General features: G+C 39.5%; 1 protein-coding gene across 1 annotated transcript in view; it reads left to right on the top strand.

The window, feature by feature from the left end:
- The window catches only part of slit3 (slit homolog 3 (Drosophila)), a 232,868-nt gene that overhangs the window by 160,625 nt on the left and 54,289 nt on the right, over nt 1–17,954 (top strand). The window contains exons 7-12 of the mRNA XM_008326546.3: nt 5,384–5,455; nt 10,427–10,590; nt 11,567–11,711; nt 15,399–15,470; nt 16,036–16,107; nt 17,254–17,325. Of these exons, the coding sequence (XP_008324768.2) occupies nt 5,384–5,455; nt 10,427–10,590; nt 11,567–11,711; nt 15,399–15,470; nt 16,036–16,107; nt 17,254–17,325 (597 nt within the window). The remainder of the gene's footprint in view (nt 1–5,383; nt 5,456–10,426; nt 10,591–11,566; nt 11,712–15,398; nt 15,471–16,035; nt 16,108–17,253; nt 17,326–17,954) is intronic.

Here is a 17,954-nt window from a genome sequence, read left to right as displayed (position 1 = left end):
CTCTTCACACAACTCAAACACTCTTTTCATCATTTGCCCTTTTTTAGCACCTGGGTGGGAAAAGCAAACCAGTTAGAGAAAAAAAAACATGAAGGACAAGACTGACAAAATGCAGTAGTAAAAAAATCCTTTTCATACTTTTCAGTAACAGTTCCTGTAGCTTCTTTTTATATCCAGTTTTTAAAGGTTGGATTTTACCTCAACAAAGTTGCACTAGAATTTTTCATTTTTTTATTACATACCGTCACCCCAGACTCAGCGAATGATAGCAAATGTTCACATTAATGTATCAAAACATCAGCAACATTCATGTTTTGCTGACTCTTTTTTCAGTGTAAAACTAATGTTTCCCTGTAATAAGAGCTTAATAAAAACACTGTGTGATACCGGCAGCGTTATTAAGTCACATCCAAGACTGTAAAATATTATATCGGTCAGTTTGATCTGTGCAACATAACAGATGTGACTCTGGACATGTAATTGCTGTGCTTCCACTTTGTGGTTTCTTTCACACAATGGAGCATTGGTTCAGAGAATTAAGACTTGATCCAAGTGACTGCAGGGTTCCAGTCCCTCAGTTCCGTCTATAATGAGACATTATGATATTACACAAAACCGGTTAAGTGGAGCGATGACTTCAGCCGGTCGGATGTTTGACATGTTTTTCAAATACAGATCATTGAGCAATGTTTTATGATGAAGACACGGCGGCGCACCTACGGATCGGCGACTGGAAATGGCCGCTTATTCACGCACCTTTTTCTGCAGTGTTTAACTAACACTTGTCGTTATTCGTGCACAACTGCATTAAATCCCCAGTCGATAACAGTCGCAATCACAATCGCGAAGCTGCGTGTGTTGTTTTCTAGCATTGTAGTGGCTGTACTTCTTCAGACATTGTGTCAGTTTATTGATCCGTGCCTGTAAAAGCTGATTGAGGATAATCGGGACTAATGGAAAGGTCTCTGTTGGAAACGCACAAACAATTAATCACAAAGGACGACGGTTCAAACCAAACTAGGCTGAACTGATGTGGACAAAAACAAAGAAGACGTTTTTTTATTGGTTTTGATTTCATTATAATTGGTTTAGTAGGAATAGAATCAACTCCAGAAGATTTGGTGCACAGCAGTGATGGGTGATACGATACCAATTACTATTTTTAATTTTTAATTTTTTTTATTCAGTATCAGTATTTTATAAATCAGATGTAATCACTGCTCTCTTCTGGTCAGTGGTCACATGACATGATTGGATCAGTTATACATTCAGGGGGCTGTTGCAGCACAATAGCCTGTATGTAGTAAGTTACCCTAGCTCAGTGGTTCTCATACTTTTTCTACTCTGTACCACCTGAGAAAACACTGATCTCTCTGAGTACCATCATGATGACCAACATTAGAATATAGCAGCAGAGGCCTTCACTGTTAGCTTCCACCACAGGAGAGATGTTTAAATCTTGTATTATTTGTGCATGGTATGTATGATGTTTCAGATTTATTCAATTGAAAATGTAAATGTAAATGTGTACCACTAGAGAGCGCTTCTGTACCACTGGTGGTACGCGTACCACAGTTTGAGAACCACTGCCCTAGGAGATGTGTAAATGACCCGTGCTTTTTTTGATTGACAAATATGTATCGATACTTTATGAGAGAATGCGATACTCATGTGAGTATTCATATATCACTACATTTTTTGGAGTTTTCTGTAGAACTTCCACTGGTAACTCGTCTTGTTTTACATTTCTATCCATCTATCTAAATGCTGAGCTTCTTTTCTTGTATACAGTCGATGGTTAGGCCTGAACTGGTCATGGTCAACGCTAAGGTTCCATCCTTCCACGGTAAATGGAATCACTGTCTCTCGTAGAATGTGTGTGGGAAAAAAAAAATTGTTTAAAGACAAGGCTTTGACCTCGGCGTGTAGTTTGTAGCAAAGACACAGATATGATAACATTACTCTCCCCTTTCCTTTGTCTCATACAGACCACACACACACACACACACACAATAGCATGCAGAAAAACTAACGATAGCATCTCCCCGGTGGGCTGGAGCTAAAGAGTCTCCTCCATCACTGACTGCGGAGGAGCTTTAACTGCAACAGAGACAAAAAGACCGAGGGAGAGAGAGAGAGAGAAATGCTGCAGTGCACGGAGACCGGCGGCGTGCAGCGTAACATATGTGCTGACTCAAGAACGCACACGTCATGCTACAGGAACATGTGCAGCGTACATTAATGTGGTCACACACACACCTACGTGCACAGTCAGAGCTCACAGGTTTGTCCTGTAAAGCACTGCCGTGGTCACTGCAGCTTCTCTGTAAATAAAAAAGGAGAAATGAACAGGAACTGTGATACAGTCTTAGTAAAATACTGTGTACTCACTACTGGCTTTTACTATACACTGTAAAACACTCTCTCTCGCTCTCTTTTAATATTTCTTTAAAAAAACAGTTAAAATCAGGTTACATCGTGGTGAACTGAGGATCTTCAGAGGCAGGGGAGGAAGGTTATGCAAGTTTCAGGCCCAGATCCTTGTGGTTTGTGAGGAATTACAGTCACTACCAAAACGAAAAAAAAATACATTGTTTTTAACTTTAAAACTGAAATGGTTCCAGAGTGAAGCGGTTATCAGGTCTGCTTTACACAGAGGGTTTGAGCTCCAGTCGAAGTAAGCTTTGCTTTGAATAAATCGGTCTGATAAATGTGTAAATGTGTAAATGAGAGACAAAGACAAACAGTAGGTGACGTTACGTACGGGCCTCGAACCCAGGTGTGTAAGGCAGGCTAGATACACTACAGAGCCGTTGTCGACTATTTACCAGTGCAAGAAAATCACTGGTTTGGTCCCAGTAGTCAACTGGTAGGATGTCAGTTCCAGGGTGGGCTTCAAACTACAGACCCCCTCGTACCGCACTCCCTAGGAAAAGATTACACAGTAAAAGATAAATTGGACTAATTGATTATTTACACTAATGAATCCCAATGTTGAACACATTTTCCGAAACCGTGGTTACAGTGAAAATAGAAAACAAAAAGCACTGATTTTTTTTACGAAGTTTTAATACAAGATTTAAACCCTCACAACACGATGTAATCTGTACACTATAAAGTGCTAAATCTGAGGTTCTTCTGGACTCATGATGGAGTATTACACAACTGTGAAAGTACAGTACGTATATTGCGATCACTTCAAATCCAAAATTGTATGTAATTCTTCAAAAGTGCAGCCCCGGCCGGAGGAGCGACAGAGAAGGCGAGCAGGAGGGGGAAAACAAAAACTGGGCCGCGATATAAAACATAGTTGTGGACTTGAAAATGATGTTTTGAGTACTTTTGTTGGCTTTATGCAGCTGAGTGTAGTTTATTAAGGTGGAGGAATGAGGAGAGTATAGGACGGAGAGTGGAGTGAGTGAGTGGGAGAATAACTGACAGGGAAATTGCAGAAGGGAAATTATTGTTATTCCACAATTAAATTATATATACTGGGTGGAATCACCCCTGACAGGGCTGACCATAGCTGTGTTTCTGTGTGTGTGTGTGTGTGTGTGTGAGCCTGAAACTTTATCCATCCACCAAGGCCACTGAGGCTACACTGGCAGAGAGGAGAGTGCAGAAAGAGGATCGTGGGGAGGCAGAGGGAAATAAAACAGAAAGAAAAGTAGTAACACCAACAGACTGGAGTGAAAACAGTCTATTTTAGGTCCGAGTGGGTGTTAGTGAAAACACGGCAAACGCCCCGTGACAGTCGTCCGTTTGAACTCTCGTGACAACTTTAAAACCGAACCGTCGTTGATTTCTGCCGTTGGGATCAAACCGCTGTGACGTTGTATATTTGGGATCAAACATACAGCAGACGGAGGGAAAATGTCTCGTCTCGTCAAAACATTTGAAAAGAATCGACAAATGTGAGAAATCATCAACTGTAAAGTCTTTAATCCTTCCTGAAACAAAGATTCTAGGTTTCTAGGTGATAGTTCACAGAAACCAGCATTAATTCCTACGTCCAGTCAAATTGACGTGTGCTTCTGTTTATTCTGGCCTTTGAGTTTCCAGAAAAAACCACCAGAGCAGGATAGAAAATCAACTTGTTTTTAAAACAGGAACATTTTGTTTGCGTCTGGTGAGTTGAGGTGAATTTGGGAGAACTTTATCGAATGTTGATCTGGATCACATGTCAGTTATTGCTCATGTGTTTGTTGGCAGTTGGAACTATTTGGTTTTTTCATGTGGTCACTTTTAGCTGTTTTTGGCCAAATATTGAGTTATTGTTTTTAGTTTTACCTCTGGTTGCCTTGTGAATTCAGAGTTTTAACAAACGTTATTATCCTAGTTTAGCTTAGCTTTATTTTATGAAGTCAGTGTTCGTTCTCTTTTATTTTGAAATTTGCCATCCACTCACTATGACATAGGTGTAATCTCATTTTTCTAACATCATCATCACTTTTGTAAATTTAACGTGGTTCAGTGGCCACGATCCGCCTTTAAAAACGGACGTTACATGGCAGGAACCTTCAGTAGTCGGACGTTACATGGCAGGAACCTTCAGTTAAACAGGACTGTTTAATGACTCAATATTCACAACAAAGATTTACAGACATGTGACCACTTTTTCCATTCTCTCCTCTGGGCCTGTTTACAATCTTTTCCAGTTGAGGCCATAAGAGACCAACTTGGATTCCGACATATTTGTCTTTGTATCTGCACTTTAACCAGTTTTTACTGCAGTATTACCCCCAGCAGATTACTGCGATAGAATAACCATTAACCATTTTTTTATTTTCTTTTGTTCTTTTCCCTCTTCACTCATTTCTGTCTCCATTTTTTTCTTGGAAACCACAGAGAATCAATAGTTGTTATGCTTTTCCAACACAGTGTGTGTGTGTGTGTATGAGTGTGTTTATGGCAGTCAACCTCAGTTTTCTTTAGACTTCAGGTCGATAACGACATATAAGAGAGTGTGGTTTATGTGAGAGCTAACGCTCAAAGACACTAGTGACCTGTTGATGAGTGGGAAATAATAAAAAAAGACAGGCGCAGGTTGGTGCTACAGTGTCTGAGCAGCAACATGGGGTTTGTTGTATTGTTAGCCTTGTTCCATAAATGAATGTACATTCATCTGTGAACCCATTATATTATATTAAAGGTCATCAAGTTCACTCCCTACCATAACATGTTTGTGTTATTCTTTCTAAGATGATTCAGTTCTTGTGGTTCTGGAAACCAGAGAGAGAGAGTAAAACTGACTGTTGGACGAAAGTCTAAAAAATAAGCACAGAAAAAAAAAAGGGAACGATGGATTGAAACTCAAGCATTTGAGTTCTTGTTTTTACTCACATTGTTGTTGTTTTTTTTCCCTCTGTTTCTTCTGTTTCAGCACCCTCAACAACAACAACATCACCCTCATCCCTCTGTCCAGCTTCAACCACATGCCCAAGATGCGGACGCTGTGAGTAAAGCATCCTAATTTGAGTCCCACAGCGATCAGTCATTGGTCCAGGGTGGGCTACACCCCAGACTGTTAGCCTGTCTGTCACACGGCCGCTGTTGAAACAACCACCAGAGTTGAACCGGTGAACTTGTTGAGTGCCAAGAGGTTCCCATTTTAATTTAAATAGAAATGAAATACTTATTTTGTTTATACAACGTAAGACTATTGACTAGAGCTGGCTGCTTCACAAATGTACTATTACTATAACGAGAATTACATTTCCCTGCACTTGCTGTGAAACTGCATTTACTCAAACTGCCGCCTGGAAACGGTGAGTACTTTAGCAGATGCACATAGAGGCTCACTTTTATGAAGGAAGGACACACTGTGCTCTCACACTGACACATGCAAAAACTCAAACATGTATTGACACAACAGACACACACACACACACACACAGCTGTATGCACAGAATGGCAGCAGGATCTGTGTGCAATCATCTCATGATACAATAATAAGAGACCAACTCTGGTGTTGTTGCATGACTGTGAATAATCATGGGGCAATGACACACACACACACACACACATACACACACACACGTACATAAACCCACATTCATGATGCGTTAATCACATCATCAACTTGTTAATGTCTGATTCACGGCCTGACAAACAGCTTTTTTCTTGTTCCACTTCTAAACATTAATTTATGACCTTTGACCTGAAAACTTTTTTTTTTTTTTTTAAGTCGACGGTCAGCTTTTACTGTAGATACGATGCAACACTGCACCCAAGTGGCACCCGAGATGGGCCTCAACACAGATACAATAGGTTTAGTTCTGCAATCAACTTTTTCCCAGGACTGAGGAGGCATCACTGGCACATAACATCCATAACATTATTTTATCATGAATTAACTTGTGTTAAAAATGTTTCGGGGGTATCTATTGTCTATTCACACACATCTCAGCCATCAGCCTAGCCGCTGACTTACCGGAGTGGCTGGTCTTTGATATTTGTCTGCAGGTTTTTCTCTGCGTGTACATTTCTGTTTTTACTTGTGTGAAGGAGAGCTTACATTTGTCAAGGCCCCGGCACCACATCTCAAGGGAGCTTACCCATAATACCATGGGACTGCCTCAAAGGCAGACCATTGGTTTCATTCCTTGTGTCCACACTGGGGTAGAATTTCACCCATCCAGTATTCACAGATTTTTGGGATTTCCTTCCCCCAGAAATAGTCATTTTTAATGTTGCCGCAGAACCCTGCTAAACACACAGAAGCCAGGACTTTTAATTTTTTTTTCTTTGACCGTTGATGGCCTTTCAAAGCCAGCGACATGGCAGGATTCCTATATTCTCCTTCACACTGCTGCTGCTCACAGCTTGAAAATCAGCCTTTAAAAATTGGATTTCAGGAGGCAGCACAACTGTACAGTTGCCAGGAGATTGAAGACCCAGTTACCAATGTCCAATATCTTTTAATCAGACACCATCGTCCTCTCCTGTTTTCTGTCAACAGCCGGTGACGGTCTTTTCTGATTTTCTTTTTTTTTTTTGGGGTGTGCTTGTCCTTCTTGTGTCCCCTTCACTCTCCACTTTCACTTCTCCACATTTTTCATGATTGTCTTCATTATTTTTGCGCTAATTATATTTGCCTTTTCCAGCCCTGTCCCTCCGCTCTATTTCCACCTTCATTATTATTTATACATCTTCATGGACTGCCTTCTTTCCACTCATACATTCTTCCTTCCCTTCACATCATTCTGCTCTCTTGGTTTTTCCAGGTGCTTTAAATATTAACAGGTCTTGTGTTTTTTAAGAATTGGGAGGGTTATTTGGAAGACATCCTCGCGATAAATGGTTTCTTTTCAGAATGGCTTGCGACTATTAAAATGTAGATTTTTTATATATATAATGTTGGTCAGACATGATATGAAACAATTGAAGATCCAACTGATTCTGTGACACAAATGCCTGTCACTCTTAATCAGGTGTTTGGTGCAATAATAATTAAATTCAGACAAAACAAATTGACGTATAGCTTTTTCAGTGCAGTAAAACAATGACAGCAGGTAATTTGCCCACTAGAGTTAGTTTGATTTAGCCAGCTAGCTGAAAAAGTAGCAAAAAAGACTCAATTAAAACCAGATTTGTGACATGCCAACATTGTAAAAACCTGTCAGTGTAGAGTAAGAGCAACGCCAACATTGTAAAAACCTGTCAGTGTAAAGTAAGAGCAAAGATAATTGTATGGAAGCTGTAAGCTTAGCTTTTGTATAGCAAAAAATACTCAAAATTAACTAAAAAATATAGCTACGATGTTTAGTGTTCTCGCAATCTATAAAATATATCTTTAACAGAGTAACTAAAGGCTAAAATAACATAGAAATAAAATCTGTCCACGTGCCAGAACTAACACCAAGACTGAGCTGTTTAACTTCCAGCTAACCATGAGTTATTCATCAAAACGGCTGAGATTAACTCTCTATTGAAAGTGAAAACTTCCTGACCCTCCCTCCTCTGTTCTTCTCAGTCTCCCCCTCCTCTTCCTCCTCCCTCTCATGTTTCCATCACCACCACGTCCACATCCTGCCGATGTCTCTCCTCTCTCTCCTCCCTCTCCAAGCTAACCCTGCTTCTTCTCATCGCCTTTACTTTATTAAATTTCCCGTCCGTTCAATTTGCCATCCTCCGTTCCCCACTATTGAATTTGCTGCTTTGATAAAAACGACTCCTTCAATCAAATGTTTAGAGATGTCCCTGATTTGATTAGCAGTGAAGTCTGAGAAACGTGTGTAGGTGTTTGTGTCTGTAGGAAAACATGATTAGCCCGTAACTGCATTCATGGCTAAACTGTAGCTTTGGTCTATATTTAATACTTTTGTTTTCAATATTTCAAATATTTGGAGTCACTGTGAATAAATCGGAGATATTATTTTTTTTATTTTCCATTGGCTTATAATAATAACATTAATTTGAGATCTATATATTTTTTTGTTTATTCTTGGCTTCCGTTTAAAAAGACCAGTTTTTACCCTGAATATAATAAATATATACCCCCTCGTATATTTAACATTAACTGTATTTTCTCTGCTTACTTTTAGTCGTTTTTTGGCACACCTTCATACTATCTTTTATACTACTAATTTTTGCTAACTTTCAATTAACGCTCAGCAAATTTCGCTAAGATATATTTGCATTTTTTGCTTATTGTGCATGCTGATATTTAAAAATTGACTTGGAGTTGAAATATTTGGATTTGTTTTAATTAACTTTTTAAAACCCCTGGCAAACACGCTCGCTCTAATCCAATCACATCCTGTTTATCACAATAATTTGTAATAGTGCTGAATCCAGTGGCAGTGTGTTTGTGTTGCAGTTCATTTCAGAGTCTTTGGAGTCACAGTAAGAGCAGTTTGCTCTTGGTCATTTCTACATTATTGGATTGGGCCATTGTGGGAAAAGGCTTTAACACCACTCTTAGATCCGTCAATACTACGATATCTTCCTTTTTATCTATTTTTCAGCAGCGTCCCTCAGAGCAGTAATGAAATCACCTCATGGTTCCTCTTGTACAGAAAAATGAACCAATGGGGGGAAAAAATCAAACCTCTGAACCCTTGTGCGTTTGTGTAATTTATTTCACTAAAGATGAGCCTGGCAACGCACCGGAGAGATAAGAAGTAAAAACACTGGGGGACACAAACACTCACGTGCAACATGCACACAAACAGTCACACTCAGACACACACTTTCACCCGTACCTCCTGCCTGCTCCTTTCTCCCCTGTGTTTTAATCCTCCTTGTCAGTAATTAAGGCTGAGCCCAGGGTTGGGGCAGGACGTGACTATCTGCAGGCAGGGGTTTGACTATAAACTGGATTTATGTTGGGAGAGTGGTATTAAAACCTTCTGCCCCTGCTGCTGGCATCAATGAGAGCATCTCTGCTCCATAACAGGATTTGTCCTCTGCTTTGTTATGTACAAAAAAAGGCAAAGCTGTCTTCTGAAAGACTAGATATCCCGGCTGGTGTGTAATACGCTGACAAGACATTCTGCCGCTTCCCCTCCTCCTCCTCCTCTTCCTCCTTCTTTTCACTCTCTGTTGCTCTCACTAGCCTCGTACAGAGACTCTGCGCTACCAGAAAGCTACCTGATGCACCCTGTACTACGCAGTACCTCATATTATTTGGTATAGAATTATTGAATAAAATACTAAAATAACTAATAATTTAAAACATAGCTATATGCTAACGTTTCTAAACAATAGCCAAAATATTGCATATGTAATTTAACATTGTTACAAGGCAAAACATATGAAATAAAATAGTTAAATTTTTACTAAGGGCATTAGTACTCAGACTTAAAAGCTAAAGAAATTAGATTTTATTTTTGCTTTTTTTAGTGTTAGTCAAAGAATGATTTGTTCAGATTTGTTGTCTAGTTCTTTAAAATAATTGTATAAAATTGGTGTACCCTATGTTTACCTCAGTGTACTGTTTTTAGAGATAAATATGACCTGGCGTAATAAAGCCGAATGTTTTGTTGCTTTAACATTGAGTAAATTCAAAATTCAACCGTTTTTTAAATATTTACGAACTTTGATTTGTTGGTTTTACTCCATCGTTCATCTTTTGTCTACAGCCTGTATATGTTTTTTTCTTCTTCTCCTCTGCTCTCTGTCTCCGTCTTTGTGTCTTCTCCATCCACACCTCTGGTTCCTCTTTGTCCTGTCTGTGATTCTGGCTCCCTGAACAGATAGAGATTTCGCTGTGTGTGTGTCCTCTCTGTAGACGCAGTCATATTGTCACAGACCTTGGGGATATGAGAGCCGAGGATATTACATTGTATGTCTCTGTGTGTAAAAGTGCAGGTTCCCGTCGAAGTCTCTGCTCACTGTTAAAATTTTGTAAAAAAAGAAAAAAAATGTATCTTAACCCAGGATTCAACTCAAAATTAATATTTCCCTCACTTCTCCGTCTCAGGCGTCTACACTCCAACAACCTCCACTGTGACTGCCACCTGTCCTGGCTCTCCGATTGGCTCAGGGCCAGACGAGGTTTGGCTCCCTTCACCCAATGCATGGCCCCCGCCCAGATGAGGGGCCTCAATGTCCCAGATGTGCAGAAGAAGGATTTTGTTTGTAATGGTGAGTACACACCTGTATGAAGAAACGTGTGCTTTAAATAAAATATTACAGATGTCCATGTTGCCTGAATGATTCTGTGAGGAAGATTTGGTATTAAGAATGAATGAAAAGCAATGAAATATAGAGAAATGTTGGCTCAGCAGATCTGATTTAACCATTTTAGTCCTGACTGAAACGCTTGTCCATAATCTAACTTTTTATTTTAAGTTGGTTTTCTATGTATTTGAAACTTTTAGCAATGTTTGCTAACTTTAAGCTATTTCTAGGCTTAACTTTAGTTTTACAGAAGATTAAAGCTATTTTTCATAAGTAATTTCTATTTACTTTCAGCCTTCTATACAATTTCTAGCTTTAGCTATCACTTAGCATCAGTGCTGCATTTTTTTGCTTTAACGTAACGTTAAAAGTTTTGTTATCTCCCCTTTAGGTTAAGGTTTTAAGGTTAAAAAAAGTTATTTCAAAGCCTTGGTTTTAGTGTTGTAGTTTGTTGATTATGTTATGGAAGTGAAACAATGCTCATGTTGACGTCTGAATTTTGGTGTTTTATAACTATTTCACAAAACAAATACGGTAATTAACTTAATGTCCATTACTAGCAGTAGCAGCATTAGTGTTATCATGTCCAGACAGCTCAGCACTGAGTTTAAAACACCGGAAGAATTATAAGTCACAGAGAGCATAATCAGCTAAAAAGGGCCAGTGTAAGAGCAGTGCTGTTATCAGCTGGAGATAGTACAGACAACGTTTATAGGCTTCTGATTCAGTGCTCTCTGCTAATAGTTTGTCAGGATGCTGCCTCTTTATTAGCCGTTCTGTCTTCTTCCTTTTTTCTTCCTTTTTTCTTTCTTTCTTTCTTTCTTTCTTTTTTCTCAAGCTCATTTCCTTTCTTCAGTATTGAATCAAATCGGTGAACGTTTCTATGTGGTCCACCCAATCTAACTTTATGTGTCCCATACCTGTTGGTCACTGTCTGTAGGTCCTGCCCAGACCGAGTTGAGAACGTGTGTCCCACAGGTGGCAGTGTGTCCAGCTAGCTGCACCTGTAACAACAACATCGTGGACTGTCGTCGTAAAGGTCTCACTGACATTCCGGCGAACCTCCCTGAGAGCATCGTGGAGATGTAAGAACGGCATTTTTGCATATTTGTGAACATTTTGTTTAGGACCTGTTAACTATTTTTTCCAGTAACTCAGTTTGGCTAATTCTACCTTAGTTTGAGGTTTTTGTTGTTTGATTAGATTTGTGGCTACCTTAAGCATTTTTTTAGCTAGTTTTCTTTAAACGTGAAACTATTCTTCACCTATTGTTGTCGTTTGTTTTTTGTTTTCTTATCGCAAAAATGTCTTAAGACCATTTCTTAAGACCAATTTCCGAAATGACATTGAAGTTCTTTGTGCTACAGTGACCCAGTAAACCAAGAAGACGCAGAACCAACTTTCTTTTTTACCGGGGGTATTAAACTCAAGGGCAAATCCAGATTTACCTGTTCATGATATGCTGTTCCCGTTACCTTCCGACACTGTTGAGGACACTCGTTCAACCAAAAGCCTCTCATTTGCGCCGCTACTCTTGCAAAACACAGTACATGAATTTCTCAAAGAAAAGGAATGAAAGCAGTAAAAAAAAAAAAGTCTCTGACACAAAGCCAGGTATGACATTTACCAACGTCTCCTTCAAACTTGTTCAATCCACTTCTCATTGCCTTCACAGTGGTTCGGCAGGTTCAGTCGTTCAGCGGGCAGTAGGAATCATAAATAATTTTAATGATCCTATTATGTTGTAGGACTCTAATTGGTAAAGTCATATTTGTGGATATGGAATCTGTCCATGATAAAGGCAGTAGATCTGAGTTTGTGCGTAAGCATGGGCTGTTTAAGTCTGAGTCCCAGTGATTTAGGGGGAAAAAACAGAACAATATGTGAACATGAAATGAATAAATAATGCTCTCCTGATGATAGACCACAGTTCTGGATAAAAATGGGAAAGGAACCCCATAATTTTATTGCTAATGCTTTTGTACTTTTGTGCAATTTGTAGGGAGGGCTCACATTTATAAGGAAACATTTTATATTATTGCTGTTTTGCTGCTTGGTTTTATGACTGGGATGACCTCGAAGGCCATGCAAACATGTCGAGATTACACACTTGATGCAAGCTTTGGAACATCGTTTTTTTTTTTTTAAGTGGTAGAAAAACTACCTTTTAAAATCACATTTTTTCCAATACATTGCTGTTTTCCCGAACACACACTCACAAACACACACACCACACTGGGATGTGTTTGATATCCGTATTGATCCCTCGTCCCTGTTTGTTTGTCCACAGGACAGCCGCTTGATTGCTCTGTGACTGAAGTGGCAATTCTGCCCTCGCCTCTGTAACACAGTAGCTGTACCTGCACAGCATCACTAATAGATGGGCACAACACACTAATGCATGGGCATGTATATGCAGCCATACTTGTTATGACGGAGGCTTCACCTCAGACACGAGTCAGTGGCAACGCAAACCAAAACAACACACCCCCCCCCAAAAAAAAAAAAAACATTAAAATTCAACACCAGTAAGACAGCAAGGCATGCTCCACTGGATCACATTAATATTTTTTTTGTGTGTACATTTTTCTAAATGAACAAGATTAGCAAGGCATGCTCCACTGGATCACATTAGTATTTTTTTCTAAATGAACAAGATTTCTACATCAAAATCATGAATTTGTTTATATGTGGTCCTTGCCATCGTCTTATGACTGCTGTGCTTATATATGACTGACTTCACATTAGATAAAGTGTATTGGAATGTATGTCTACTGGTGGTAATTCTACAGGAAATGGAAAGTTTAAGAGCTTTGCTGTGACACAAGTACAGTATTTGTTTCTTGTGATGTACATTGTAGTTCAATGGGAATTTGTAGTTGAGTATCATTGTTAAATATGCAAAAATAATGACATATTAACTGTATTACCAAATCTTTATTATATATTGGAATAAATCATCAGTTCATTTTCTTCTTGGCCACGGTCCACAGTCAAAATTGGTGTCATAAAAAGCTTTACAAATGTGACGATAGTAAATCGACATTTCAACCTCAACATTGGCTCCAAAATAAAATCCTGTGTTCTTTGAAAATAAGGGTGAAGATAAACAACAAATCGTGTGTCAGTGAAGCAGCCCACCTCACTGGTTCAGTGAAGGTCACCTCCCTGGGGAGGTCACATTTTAACTGAGGATGTGTTAAATCAGCTCTACATGCATTAGATTTTTTTTTTTTAAATAAGTCCTCCTAATTTGTCCTCCATTTAAATTAGCCTTTGTCATTGGAGCCTTAAGTGTCTTTTGCGCAACCTTGCTTTTCTGCCTCTGATATAATTTGTCACTTGTTATGCAGGGGCAGACGGTAAAAATCAATATCTAAACAACTGTTGAATTGCTTTGACCTCATCCATTGTAGCTGAAACAGGTCGTCCGCTGCCAGGAAATTTAAACAAGTTGTGCAAACTAAGACCAGAAATAAATATTTCATTTTAAAACCGTGTCTTATCTCCAGATCTCACAGTCACTGGTCATTTCCACCTGAATTTATTGACCTGCAATGTGTCTAAGGTCAGAATAGACATCAGTTCTGGTGAGCTGCAGTGATACAGGAAGGACAGAAAGACTGACAGATGGAAAAGGAGGACAGTGAGTGGAAGCAGAGGGGCAGTGGGAACTGAGGAGGAGAAGGACAGTGAGGGGGTGGGGTGGGGGGGGCTGTGGATTAGTTCCCATTTATCATTGTGACAGCTGACCCGGTGGCAGACCTTGGGACCTCACTTCACCCTCTCTGATTTTCTTTCTTTTCCCAAGTTGTTTGCTCTTTTCCACATCTCTGAGTTCTCCTCCTGTTGTCCTCCTTTTTCACTGCTTTTCCGTGGGGAGTCTTATGGGCTCACTGCTATTCCTCATTTCTTTTTTCCCTGTCCAACTTTACTTTTCTCCCTTCTGACTTATCGTAAATGTGGTAGAAAAAGTATCATGAGTAAAAAAAAAAAAGATGTTGGAAAAGAGGAACTGGAAGCTATTTTTATTTTTACTTGATAAAAAGCTAAAATTGATTTTTATTCATGAGGAAAGTCAATTCTTGAATTAGATAAGAAAATATAAACTACAGGATGTACAGTATGTAGAGTACAGTATAACATTATTTTGAAAAACCAAACCTTTATTATGTATTTGAAAGATGTCATAAAGTAGTGGCTTTATGTTGAGTGTGTTTACAGTATTTATTGTTAGTCGTACGTTTTTAACATGGCCACTTTGTAGTGTATAATATCGGACAAATCACCCACAGATATTTTAATTTATGGTTCAAACAAGAAAAAGTCACGAGGAGGATGTCAAACACTGACATTACATTCTTTTTAAAGAAAGTCTAGAAACATTTCACATTGATCAGTTGGTGCTAAAAATGAATGTGTATAAGGAAAATATTTATTGTATATTTATTATAACTTGAATTGGTGCTTTAATTCTTGATGGTGCAAATTTTAGTTTGTGTCCAGTTTACATTCGGTGTTATGGGTATGAGGAGAAGTGAAGTGAACTAGATCTATGAGATCTATGAGAGATGAGACTCGGTCCCTGTCGTCCTCTGTATCCACGAGTGTTTTTCAGCTGCAGCTTTATTCAAACATAAGAAACATAAGACATAAGAGCGATGGCTTCATGTAATTATGCTGGAGGTTAAAACATTAAGGTTCTCCCTACTCAATATTTTCCTTTGTTCTTTTTCTGTTCTCATCCTCCTGTCGATCTGTTTTCTCTCCAGTCGTTTGGAGCAGAACCTGATTAAAAGTGTCCCACCAGGAGCCTTTACTGCCTACAAGAAGCTGAAGAGAATGTGAGTCAGTCTGCACTCACACACACACACACACTGTACGACAAATGTAAGCTCACGGTTTAACAAATGTTATGCTAATGCTTTGAAATACCAGACTTTGTGGAAGGTTATTGATCCACCGAGGTGATGCATTCACCCAGTTCACCTGATGTAAGTGGGAACACAGACAGACCCGTGTGTGTGCCCGTACACACACATACACACACAGTGGAGGTTTAACCTTGGGAAAGTGTTAAATGATGTGACAGTGTTGTAAAAAAAAAAAAAAAAAACGACCAGTTAACACATCACTGCTTTCAGTCCTCTCCCTCCTTGGTCTTACTTTTGTTCTTCCTGCCTGTCAATCAAGACCCTCCCCACACACACACACACACACACCAGGCTCTTCCTCTGCCTTATTTTTAGATCCTGTCCCTCTGCCTTGACCTTTCCTGATGTATTCTCTCATCATCATTTGTCAGACTTGAAGGACGTGCACACAGAGTGAACCCCATTTGTTGTGTATTAGACTAATGCACTTATCTGCACTCTCTCTCTCTCTCTCTCTCTCTGCCTTCTCCCTCAGTGACCTGAGTAAGAACCAGATTTCCGACATTGCGGCTGATGCCTTTAGTGGCCTTCGCTCGCTCACTTCGCTGTAAGTAACATACATTCACCTGCTGACACAACAAACACCGTTCTCTTGTAGATAAGCTCATGGAAGCCGCTGTAATATCGGACATTTAGCAAATAAAAATGTCATTGTCGCCAACTGGAGCTGGATGCAATGCATTTGTATCTTTGTACACAACCGAGAATGAGTAATTGTACGTGGCGTGTGTGTCTTACGTGTGTGTGTACGTTGCGTGTCTTAGGGTGTGATAATAACATGAAGGACAGTTTAATTTGACTCAGTCTGGAGCATGGAAATGAGGCAGTCAGACAAGAAGGGGCAGACAAGGTGATCTCTCCAGGGTGTTAGGACCAAACACACTTACACCTAAATATGTTGTAGGGGGGGGGGGGGGGGGGGGGGGGGGGTTAGGTGAATTGAATGTTTTAAATGGATGAAAAAAGCTCAGAGTTCATATTTGTCTAATGGATGAAGTGGGGTTTAGAGAGGATTTAAATTTAAAAGGGTCAACATGTTCTTCAGCGAGCCTTTGTGGAATTAGGTTGGCGAAAGAAGAACTTTGCCACTCTATGAGTAAATCAGAAGTGGCTGAAAAGAACTTGAAAGCGGTGCAGGCCATCATGGCATTTAAAATGATTGAGTGTGTATATTGAGTATTGTTCTATAGTCATATAAATCATCAGCCTAACCTTGAGGCACAGCTAAGGTCGAAGTGTATGACGTTGAACTTAGATGTTTGGTTTAAACAACATGTTTTCATATCCTGACAACAAAATAAATCCAATACACTTCAGTCATCGGTGTAATTCAGATATAAAAATAGTGTACGTAGGCACCGCTCCACCGCTGAACTTTCAAACGTTGTATCCATTCAATTTTTGCTTTCTGGATATGAAAGGTAAATTACACACAAGTGGTTTTAGCTCAATTCATTTTGTTTGTTTTACCATAAACCGCCAGTGTCACAGAGAGAGAAAAAATACTTTAATTGGTGGGAAAAAAATAGCCGGCTAGTTTTTCCTGTACCCCTGGGGCCTGATTACGTCCAGAATGATGGCAGTAATGTATTTAACGAGATGGAGGAGCCAAGTTTAGACCTCATACGTCTTCATGTGTGAGCACAGACTTGTAAACACCGTGACCTCCATGTTGATTTGCTTGTTCTTTCAGAGTGCTCTATGGCAACAAGATCACCGAGTTGCCCAAGGGATTGTTTGATGGACTGGTTTCACTGCAGCTACTGTGAGTATCATCTGTGTGGCCTGTTACTCAGAGTGGACGTCTGTGTGTGTGTGTGGTCTGGAAAAGAAATGGAGTGGACGTCTGTGTGTGTGTGTGGTCTTGAAAAGAAATGGACATTAGTATATATATATATATATATATATATATATATGAAACCTAAAGTCTTGTCTCCTTTTGGCCTTATTCAAATGATTTGGGAGCAGACACTAGGCTAAATATATGCTAGTTATTCTGCGATAGAAAAAAAACCCACTGGCAACTCATAAACCCAGGTGTCGGTAATCGACTCTAATGTAAAGTAGCAGGTACTGTACTGGTACTGCATCCTCTCTCCAACCCTCCATCTGCTCTTTAATGGGCATCTGCAAAAAAAGTTTTATTTTATTAACCTGATCTACATGAAGCTGCACAGCTTGCTAAGGTTAAACCTGTCATCGTCGATAATTTTGCTAATATTTACTACATAGAACCAAACTATTTGTTCTCAGTAGGCACTGATTTTAACTGCAGCTGTGCTTCAGTGTGCAGTGAAATAAAAAAATAAATAAATAAAAAGGTCTATTTTTGGTCCCTGATATGGCGTAGTTCTGTATGGCCCCCCTGAAATGCCGCAGTCCGCTGCTGGGGCT

Source organism: Cynoglossus semilaevis, chromosome 15 (assembly GCF_000523025.1).
Source record: "Cynoglossus semilaevis isolate Cse_v1.0 chromosome 15, Cse_v1.0, whole genome shotgun sequence".
In the NCBI taxonomy this organism is placed as follows: domain Eukaryota; kingdom Metazoa; phylum Chordata; class Actinopteri; order Pleuronectiformes; family Cynoglossidae; genus Cynoglossus; species Cynoglossus semilaevis.
Note: the sequence above shows the minus strand (reverse complement) of the source record. Positions and strands in the feature narration are given on the sequence as shown.